Source organism: Frankliniella occidentalis, unplaced genomic scaffold, assembly GCF_000697945.3.
Source record: "Frankliniella occidentalis isolate FOCC.00 unplaced genomic scaffold, Focc_3.1 Scaffold16, whole genome shotgun sequence".
NCBI classification, from domain to species: domain Eukaryota; kingdom Metazoa; phylum Arthropoda; class Insecta; order Thysanoptera; family Thripidae; genus Frankliniella; species Frankliniella occidentalis.
Window position 1 is genome coordinate 1,710,275 of NW_026267146.1, and position 10,304 is coordinate 1,720,578.

The 10,304-nt window shown below is 62.5% G+C and overlaps 1 protein-coding gene across 2 annotated transcripts in view; it reads left to right on the forward strand.

Moving 5' to 3' along the window:
- Positions 1-6: 6 nt before the first annotated feature.
- The window catches only part of LOC113202088 (muscle-specific protein 300 kDa), a 66,898-nt gene continuing 56,600 nt past the window's right edge, over positions 7-10,304 (forward strand). For both annotated transcript variants that reach the window (XM_052264076.1, XM_052264077.1), the window contains exons 1-9: positions 7-2,856; positions 2,990-4,612; positions 4,728-6,014; positions 6,086-6,209; positions 6,351-6,547; positions 6,632-6,970; positions 8,339-8,614; positions 8,688-9,965; positions 10,062-10,213. In XM_052264076.1, the coding sequence (XP_052120036.1) occupies positions 262-2,856; positions 2,990-4,612; positions 4,728-6,014; positions 6,086-6,209; positions 6,351-6,547; positions 6,632-6,970; positions 8,339-8,614; positions 8,688-9,965; positions 10,062-10,213 (7,871 nt within the window). In that variant the 5' untranslated portion in view covers positions 7-261. The remainder of the gene's footprint in view (positions 2,857-2,989; positions 4,613-4,727; positions 6,015-6,085; positions 6,210-6,350; positions 6,548-6,631; positions 6,971-8,338; positions 8,615-8,687; positions 9,966-10,061; positions 10,214-10,304) is intronic.

The window sequence follows — 10,304 nt, forward strand, 5'->3', positions numbered from 1 at the left end:
CACGCCGCCAGCCAGGCGCAGGACATCCTCAACAAGTTCGACACGCTGGCCGACAGGATCAAGACGCTGCTGTCGGAGCGCGAGGAGCAGTATCGCGACCACCGCCTGTACAAGGAGGCGCACGACGAGCTCATCGGCTGGCTGGGCCGGGCCCGGGAGAAGGTGCCCTCGCTCAAGCAGCGCTCGCTCAGCGACAAGCTGGCCATCGAGAGCGCGCTCGCGCCCCTGGAGGCGCTCCTTAACAAGCAGGCCCAGGGCGAGATGCTGCTCGAGCCGCTGCGCAGCCGCGGGGAGGTGGCGCTCGCCGGCACCTCGCCCCAGGGCCAGGAGACGATCCGCAGCGAGATCCGCGCGCTGCAGGAGAGCTTCACCACGCTCTTCAAGGAGATCCAGCAGCAGAAGGACGCGCTGGAGGCGACCATCGTGCAGTGGCGCGAGTACAAGGAGGAGTACGAGCGGATCTCCGACTGGCTCCAGCAGATCGACATCCTCGTTAAGGCGTACAAGAACGCGCTGCTGTCTACCATCCCAGAGAAGAGGAAGCAGGTCCAGGAGGTGAAGGACGTGCTGAAGCGCCTGGAGGACGGCTCCGACCAGATGGAGCGCTTCAACCAGACCGCCTCCTCGCTGCTGAACTCGCACCTAGACACGTACGTCAACAACCAGCTGCGCCATCTCAACTCGCGCTACCAGGTGCAAATCAACCTGGCCAAGGACGTCCTCAAGAAGGTGGAGGGCAACCTCGAGCAGCACGAGCAGTACGAGAACTACCTGGGCAAGACGCGGGCGTGGATCGAGCACGCCAAGCAGGTGATCCGGGACAGCTCGGACGCGTCGTCGGCGACGCCTTCGGGCCGCGACCGCGACCGGGACGAGCTGCAGGCGCGCCTCAACCAGATCCAGGAGCTGCTGCGACGCCGCGAGGAGGGCCAGTCCCTGCTGCACGCCGCCATCAACTGGGGCGAGAAGACGGTGCGCAACACGCGCTCGGACGGCAAGGACGCCATCAACAGCGCGCTCAAGGAGCTGCAGACCGACTGGGACCGGCTCGTGCGCAAGATCTCGACGGCCAAGGTGCAGCTGGAGACGGCGCTCTTGCAGTGGGCCGACTACAGCTCGTCCTACTCTCAGCTGCAGCAATGGATCAGCGACCGGGAGAACAAGCTGCAGCAGGTGTGCGAGCAGAAGGTGTCCAAGGCCAAGCGCGGGCAGGTGGCGGCGGGCCTGAGCTCGCTCAGCATCGGCGAGCGCAAGGCGACGCTGCGCCAGACCAACAGCATCGTGCAGGACATCGTGTCCTTCGAGCCGATGATCCAGTCCGTGGCGTCCAAGGCCGAGGACCTGCTGCAGGCCGAGCCCGCGTCCGCCATTTCGACGCAGTACGAGACGCTGAGCAAGCACGCCCGAGAGGTGTACGAGAAGCAGAAGGAGACGGTCGAGCAGCACCAGGCCTTCATCGACGCGGGAACCGAGTTCATGCAGTGGATCCGCGCCGCCAAGGAGAAGCTGGGCAAGTGCTCCGAGCCGACGGGTGACAAGGAGTCCCTCAGCAGCAAGGCGTGGCACCTCAAGGTCCTGCAGAGCGAGACGGAAGAGGGCCAGGCCAAGCTGCAGCGCGCCCTCGAGGCGGGCGAGGCGGCCTGCCAGGTCGCCGATGAGGAGGAGCGGGAGGTCATCGAAGAGGAGGTGGCCCTTCTGCAGGAGGAACTCGACACGTATCTGGAACAGCTCGCGCGCACCAAAGGCCTCCTCGAGGCGGGCATCGTCAAGTGGACCGACTTCGAAGACCAACACAAGGAAGCCAGCGAGTGGCTGAGCCGCACCGAGACGCTCGTCCAGTCGTTCAATCGGCTTCAGGACGGGCTGGAAGACAAGAAGAACGTTCTTGAGCAGTTCCAGCAACACCTGCAGCTGCTGTTTGACTGGCAGCAACAGCTCGACACGCTCAACCTCAAGGCGCAGGTGCTGCTGGAGACGTGCGCCGACTCTCGCGTGTCCAACGCCGTCACGCAGCTCACCACCAAGTACAACGCGCTGCTGTCGCTCGCCAAGGAGACCATGCGGCGCCTCGAGGTGCAGTACCAGGAGCACCAGCAGCTGAGCACGCTGACGCAGGAGTGCCAGGACTGGCTGGAGCGCACCCGCGACAAGGTGGCCGAGTGCGGGGTGCCGCACGCCACGCTGACTGAGGTGAACGCGCGCCTGCAGGCCGTCAAGGCCATTCGCCAGTCCCTGGAACAGGGGCAGAACAAGCTGCGGTACGCCCTGGAGCTCAAGGAGAAGGTGATCCTCAACACGGAGCAGTCGGGGGCGGCCAAGATCCAGGAGGACACGGAGAACCTGAAGCAAGAGTTTGAGCGGCTGTCGGCCGAGGTGAACGAACTCCGACAGCGGCTGACTCAACGGCAAGCGCAGCTCGAAGAGTTGTCCAAGGCGCACAAGCACCTACAGCAGTGGCTGGCGGAGCTGGAGGTGGCCGTCAGCGGCGCGGGCAGCTCGCAGCTGCTCAACGAGCTGAGCGACAAGCGCGCCGCGCTGGAGAAGCTGCGCTCCGTGCTGCGGGACATCGCCGGCCACTCCGACGCCGTGGAGAGGCTAAAGGCGCGCCTCGCCGAGGACGCCACGCTGCCCACCGCCGCCTTCCAGGAGAGCTTCAACAAGTACGCCGAGCTGAGGGACACGGTGGCGGCCAACGTGGCCACCCTGGAGGCGCAGGTGCGAGAGCACGAGCAGTACCGCCAGGCGTACCAGGAGGCGGTCGACTGGCTGCGGCGCGCCCGCCTGGAGGTGCAGCAGTGCGGGGACGCACACGGCGACCAGGCGGCCAACGCGGAGCGGCAGCAGCGTCTGCAGCAGGTAAGTCAGGTGGTCTAACTAACCCCTTCAGTTTTGGGGGAGAGGGGGTGGGGGTGGAGCCAGTTATAGTTGCCCCCCCCCCCCCTTATCAATTTTGTATCAAATCAATAATTGTGACAATTCGCATCCACAGGTAAGTGCCACTTTGCCCGAGGGGAGCGCCCTCGTCCAGAAGTGCACCACGCTCAGCGAGGCCGTGGCGCGCACCACGGGCGCCGAGGGCTGCGACACGCTGCACAGCGAGATCCAGCAGCTGCGCGACAACTGGGACTCGCTGAGCGCCGCCATCCGCGACACGCACAAGACGCTGGCCTCGTGCGCCGAGGCCTGGGCCGCGTGGAACGGGCGCCTGGAGCGCGCGCAGCTCTGGCTGGACGACTTCAAGGCTCGCGTGGCGCCCGAGGAGCAGCGCGGCGACGAGAACTCGCCCGAGGACCTGGAGCGGTGCCGGGCGCTCATGGCCGAGGCCACGCAGCAGAAGGCGGCCATCGAGGAGCTGAGCGACGCCTGCGAGGTGCTGATGGAGCTGGCGGCCGTGAGCTGGGTGCGGGACCGCACCGTCCAGCTGCAGTCCGCCTACTCGGCGCTCGTCACCAGCGTGCAGGGGCTCGTCTCCCGCGCGCAGAAGAACCTCTCCGACTACACCGAGTTCGTCAAGGCCAAGACGGAGCTGGAGAGCTGGCTGCAGCGCAGCCACGGCACCGTGCAGAGCTGCCGCGGCGTGGGCGACCAGGACTGGCTGCGGGACAAGATGGACACGGTGCAGCTCGTCAACAACCGCATGACCGAGGGTCAGCACCTCATGTCGGCGACCCAGGAGGTGTTCGCCAAGGCGGTCAACACGGCGCCGGCCGACCGCCAGGACACGCTCCGCGAGGACATGGCGGCCCTGCGCGCCAGCTGGGACCAGCTCAGCAGGGAGCTGGCCGCCGTGACGGCGCAGCTCAAGACGGCCCTGGGCCGCTGGGACGACCACGCCGAGAACAGGGCACGCCTCGCGCAATGGCTGGACGAGACGGAGGCCTCGTTGGGCCGGGCGACGGCGACGCGCCCCGAGCTGGGCGAGATGAAGACGGCGCTGGAGCGCTACCGTCACGCCCAGGAGGAGATCGCCGGGAAGCGCGTGGAGCTGACGCAGCTCTTGACGGAGGCCACCGAACTGTCGCAGTGGGCCGGACGCCAGGCCCCGCTGGAGAGCGTGCGCGTTCTGGAGAAGCGCTGGGAAGAGCTCAACACCGCCTACAAGCAGCGCCGGGAAAGCCTGGAGCGCGAGATGGGCGAGTACGCCGCCTACCAGCAGGCCATCCAGGACACGGAGAAGTGGATCCTGCAGGTGTCCTTCCAGCTGATGGCGCACAACTCGCTCTACATCACGAACCGCGCCCAGACGCAGGAGCAGATCAGCGCCCACCAGGCGCTGCTGCAGGACATCCGCAGCTACCAGGCCACGCTGGACAGCGTCAAGGACCGTGGGCGCGCTCAGGTGGAGCGCTACAAGAAGTCGACGCCCAACATTCGCACCACCATCGAGAAGCAGCTCAACAACATGCAGGAGAGCTACCAGTCGCTGCTGCAGACGGCGCTGCAGATCGAGGCTCGCCTCGCCGAGTCGCTCGCCAAGTTCCAGCAGTACGAGGACACGCTCGACTCCATCTGGGTCAACCTGGACACCTTCGAGCAGGCCCTTCTCAACCAGGAGGCGGACGCGCCCGTGCTGAATCTTCAGCAAGCCCAGCAGCAGCTTGAGATCGCCAGGGTGAGTAACAGTTCCCAACGCTTAAAACTTCCCCGGACAGAATTGATAAATTTATTTATTTCGTTAAATCAACGATTTATAAAATTTTAACTTGCATCTTTTTCGTATGACGCAGGGCATGCACAACAAACTCCAGGGCGAGAAGGGCCGCCTGGCCGTGGCTGTGCAGGCGTGCGAGGCGGCCGCGGCGTGCATCTCGCGGCCCAGCAGCCCCCAGGACACCGTGCCGCCGCCCATTCCGGACCGCGAGCTGGCCGTGCGGGCGCGCCTCGAGGACCTCATCGACCAGGTGCAGGGCCGCGTCGCGTCCCTCACCTCGGCCGTGGGCTCGCTGGAGGAGTGGGGCAAGGAGCGCGCCGCCCTCGAACAGTGGGCCGCGGAGCAGCTGGCCAACGTGACCGAGTGGCGCGCGCGCCCGGCCAAGCTGCGGCCCGAGGCGGCCCGCCAAGAGATGGCCGTGATGCAGGAGCTGGCCGTGCAGGTGACGGACAAGCGCACCAAGCTGCTGACGGACCTGCCGCAGGGCCCCGCCGGCGAGGACTCGGACCTGGAGGGCCAGCTGGCCTCGCTGGACCACCAGCTGCAGCAGGTCATACACAAGAAGCAGGAGCACCAGGCCATCATCGACAACTTCCGCGCGTCGGCGCAGGACCTGACGTCCTGGCTGGACGGGCTGCTGCGCCGCGTGGAGCAGCTGGACCGCGGCGGCCACGACTGCGACTGGAAGCTGGCGCAGCTGCGCGAGATCGCCGGCGAGCTCAACGAGACCGGCCCCTCGCGACACGCCGAGGTGAAGGCGCTGGCCAAGCAGGTTGTGGAGGTGGTGAGCAACCTGGACGCGCAGCAGGTGGAGGAGCAGATGAAGGCGGTGGACAGGCGCTATGGCGACGTGGAGAAGCGCCTGCAGCGCAAGACGCAGGTGCTGGAGCTGACGCGCAAGGGCGTGGAGAGCGCGCGCAACGAGATCGACGCGGCGCGAGCCTGGGTGGCCGACAAGCTCCGCGAGCTGGGCGAGCTGCCGCCCCTGGGCACGACGGTGCGCGCCGCCGAGGAGCGGCAGCAGGCGCTCAAGGCCCTCACCAAGGAGGCCGAGGGCAAGCAGGTGCTGCTGGACTCGCTGACGAAGCGCGTCGACGGCATGAAGTCGGAGCTGGAGCCCAGCGAGCTGGCGGCGCTCGAGTCGGCGCTGCGCTCGCTCGAGTCTGAGCAGGCCGAGCTGCGCGCCCAACTGCGCTCGCTGACGTCCGCGCTGGGCGCCTCCCTCGAGGCGCGCCGCTCGCTGGAGACCGGGCTGGAGGAGGCGCGCGCCTGGGTGCGCACCCGACTCACGGACCTGCAGCGCGCCGGCGACACCGCCCCGCTCAAGGCCGCCAAGGTGGAGCGGGAGATACAGCAGTTCCAGGTGAGAATTCGGAGTAGTCGCGAGGTAACTCACATCAACTTCGGCAGTGTTGTCATCTCATATCTTTCCAGCAAGCGGAGAAGGACGCCGAGTACTTCGGCAAGACGACCTTGGTTGACGTGACTAACCAGGGTCAGACGCTGATCAAGGACTGCGTGCCCGCGGACAAGGTCAAACTGACTGAAGCTCTTCAATGTAAGTACTCCAGTTTATCGGTTTCAAGGGGAGTGGGACAAAGATGAGTTTTCACAAAGACAAATTTACTGCACTTTCTCTGCTGAGACTGTAAATTTTCCGGATATTGTTGAAAAATGCCTTCTCTCTTTCTTCTCACAGCGTTGGCGGAAGACTTCGCTACGCTGCAGACGCTGACGGCCCGCCGCCTGGGGTCGCTCTCCGCCCTCCTGGAGAACCGTCGGCAGCTGGAGACCGACATGGACCGCTGCCTGCAATGGCTCAACGAGGCGGAAGTTGCCATCTCTGCCGAGATCCGCGCTACCAACCTGGAACTCCTGCAGGAGCAACTGACCAAGGTGACGGGTCGCAGGGGTGTGGGTTATTGAACTGTCGACTGTAAAATGAGCTTGTGCTAACCGAAGGTCGAACTGTGCTCGCAGTACACCAAGCTGAGCGGCGAGTGCGAGGTGGTGGGCGCGGACGTGGAGCGCCTGTTCGTGCAGGGCCAGGGCGCCGTGCTGTCCACCGTGAGCGAGGCCGACAGGGCGCTGCTGTCCGAACAGCTGTCCGGCATGCAGGTGCGCCATGCCGTGGTGGCGGGGGTGATCGCCACGCGGCTGGAGGCGCTGCGCGACGCGGTGCGCTGCCACGAGCGCGCCCTGGAGAAGGCCAAGGACAGCGCCAAGTTTGTGGCGACCGTGCACTCGCAGCTCAAGGAGCTGAGCCGACCCATCGGCAGTCGCGTCGAAGACGTACAGGGTCTGCTGGACAACTACCAGGTGAGCGCCCCGAACCATATTCGTACTATGCCGAGTTTTGTATTCTACTTATATTTGTACCACGTTGTAATGTGTGTAAATTTTGAAAGACGTGGTCAACATGACCACTGTAATTTTTCAAATATTTTTCTTATTTTTATTTGTTATTTTAAGTGTGCTAAATTTTGATTCAGTGTACCATTCACTAAGTAGGAGCAAGATGAATGAGTTTTGAGTAATGTAACAAGTAAAATTTGACCATTTGTCACCAATGTTGAGTTGAGAGTTGTGCGACAGTTTTAGCAATATGATTTGAACCACTGGGCTGGCCCTGTTGGCAGGTTCAGTAGGTGGGACGGCTCCGGAAAGAAGGGCAGTACTGTAATCTTTTATATTCACTCTAGATAAAACCACCCCAGTAGACTGTAGGTGTCGCCGCATTTCACGCAGGCAAACCTATTGCTTGGCGGTCATCATTACCATTCAGACCGCAAAGTGATTATTTCTCCCTCCTCCACATTTTCACAAAGAAATGCGGGAAATGTTAATCAGCACCCTAAATTTTTACACTCTTGGTGCATCAGTCTCATTTAATATTCATTCATCATTATAAATTTTCAAAAAATCACATATTTAATTGCTGTAGATGCAAATTGTAAGATTGGATATTCAACATCTGTAGACACTCGTGAAATCACGAGATCTATATCATCCCTCATCTATGTAGATGCGGTAGAAAATTCATCAATTTTTGCTTTTTGAGTTGTGAACTTCATCATTTATTATTCATGCTTCATTGTTCAAGAAGTAGTGTCATGTGGCACTAATACGTCTATTATATACTGTATAAGTCTTGTGAAATTTACCTACTCTAAACCAAGACAACCATATCTCTATAGATGTTGAACCTTTTGTCTCCTTCCTCTTTAGCCAAATAATATTCTATCGGACCATTAATCTCATGGAAAGTGGATTACTCCTCCACACCCTTTTTATTATTACTTGTAACTCAGCACTGCCCCTTTAAATGCCAAAACTTTCCTATATCAGAGAATATAGGATGAACACCTTTCTTCTTTTGTACCACCTTCAACTTCTTTTTCTAGTGTACAATATGCATTGTGCCAAAGCAAAACATTTTTTTTTTGACAATACTAGAGTTTTGTGATTGTGGCAATATGCATAAATAATTAGCCAAAGTCATGTAATGTATCCCTTTTCCTCGTAATCTTTGATGTGCAAAGGGGTTTTCACAGACTACTAATCAAAACGACTTTCAACCTTAATTTACTGACTCTGGTCATTGAAAAGGGGTGGTCTGCTCTGTGAAGGCCCCGTAGTCGCTAGTGCTGCTGGACCAGTGCGTTCACCTCTCGTGTGTTTGGTCAGAAACTGCTCTCAGACCTCAAGGACCATCGGTCCTCGCTGACCGGCCTTGCCGCCGGCAACATCGGGGAGCTGCAGGCCATCGTCCAGGAGCAGGACGACCTGATCGCCGCCATCGAGGCGCAGATCGACCGGCTGCGCAAGCTGCTTCTGCTCCGGGAGCAGTTCATCGCCCTCATCACCGAGATCTCCACCTTCATCCTGACGTACACCGGGGTGGTGCGCGACATCGAGGCATCTGGACAGCCTAGTGACGAGAAGATCAAGCGCTACCACGACGTAAGTTTGGGCCCAAGTGCTGGGTGCTGTAGTATGGCGACTTTACTCTTAACGTGATGATTCTTGCCTCCAGGTCATCGAGAAGATCCAAGAGTGCGAGGCGCTGCTGGCGTCCGCGTCCGATAAGGGCCAGATGATCGCGAGCGAGGGCTCGGCGGCGGACCGCAACTCGGTGACGGAGCAGCTGCAGAGTCTCAAGAATCAGCTGCTGGGACTGAGGCGGGCCGTGGACGCGGCTCGAGAGCAGCTGGAGCAGGCGGCCGCCAAGCACAAGCACCTGGCGGCCCAGCTGGGCGCCGCCCTGGCCTGGCTGCACGACCACGAGGCGCAGGTCAAGTCGCGACCGCTGCTTGCGCGCGACCCCGCGAGCGTGGACGCGCAGCTCACGAGCCACCAGGAGCTGTCGGCGGGCGTGCTGGCGCACCTGGACGAGGTCCGCAGCGTCATGGACGCGGCGCGCCCCGAGGACTCGCTGCCGGGCTCCCTGCGCGAGCGCCTCAGCGAGGCCAGCCTGCTGCTCAACACGCTCCTCAACGAGCTGGCCGAGCGCGCCGCCTACCTGCAGAGCAACGCGACCCTCCGCCGCGAGCACCAGGCCCTCAAGGACAAGCTGCACGCCTGGGTCAAGGAGGCGCGCGGCCGCCTTGACCGCGACGCGCACGGCGTCGACTTCCGCAACGTGGTCTCGGACCTCGAGATGCACAAGGTGTTCTTCGGCAGCGAGCAGGCCATGCGCGAGCTGCTGTCGCACGACATCCAGCAGGCGGCCGACAAGATCTGGCCGTCGCTCTGGGCCACCGAGCAGGAGGAGCTCACCAACGAGCAGACGCACCTGACGCAGCTGCTCAAGAACACGCTCAACTCGGCCAAGTCGCGGCAAGCGCAGCTCGAGCAGGACGCCCAGGTGTGGCACGACTACTGCGCCGCGCTGGAGAAGGTGCGCTCGCTGCTGGAGCTGTACCAGTTCACCGACGAGCCCGTGTCCAACCTGGCGGGGCTGCACTACAACCTGGACAAGGTGACGCACGCGCAGCAGGACGTGGCCGCGCACCAGTCCGACGTGGACCTGCTCAACGAGCGCGCGCGAGAGCTGACGCGCCTCGCGGACGCCGCCAACCGCGCGCACGTCGAGCAGCAGATCGCCGCCGTCAACCGCGAGTGGGAGGAGGTGGTCAGCGGCGTCGAGGGGCGCCGCGACGCCCTGGCGCGCCTCGCGCAGCAGTGGGAGCAGTTCGACGCGAGCTGGGTGGCGCTCGAGGCCAAGGTGGGCGACGCCGAGGACACGGCCCACCATCTCGACCTCGTGGTGCGCTCCAAGGCGCAGCTCAGGGAGTCCACGAAAACGCTGCAGGTCAGTGCTCTGGAAGCGCCTCAACCTCAAACCCGTTCAAACCCCTCTACGATGCCTTCGACACATGTCCCTCACGCATCCACCACTACCTTTCAGGAGCTGATCCACGGACTGGAGGCACTGCAGACGCCCATCGACGAGCTGGTGGCGCTGTCCAGCACCATCGTGGCCTACCTCGGCATCTCGTGCGAGCCCGCCTCGCGCGCGCTGCGGGACAAGCTGCACCACTTCACCGAGCGGCACGCCAAGTGAGTAGCCCAGCGCGCCGTCCGCCGCCGTGGAGGCGGGCAGCCCAACCGGCGCGGGTCCTGCTGGCCGCGCGTGCCGAGGACCCCCCGG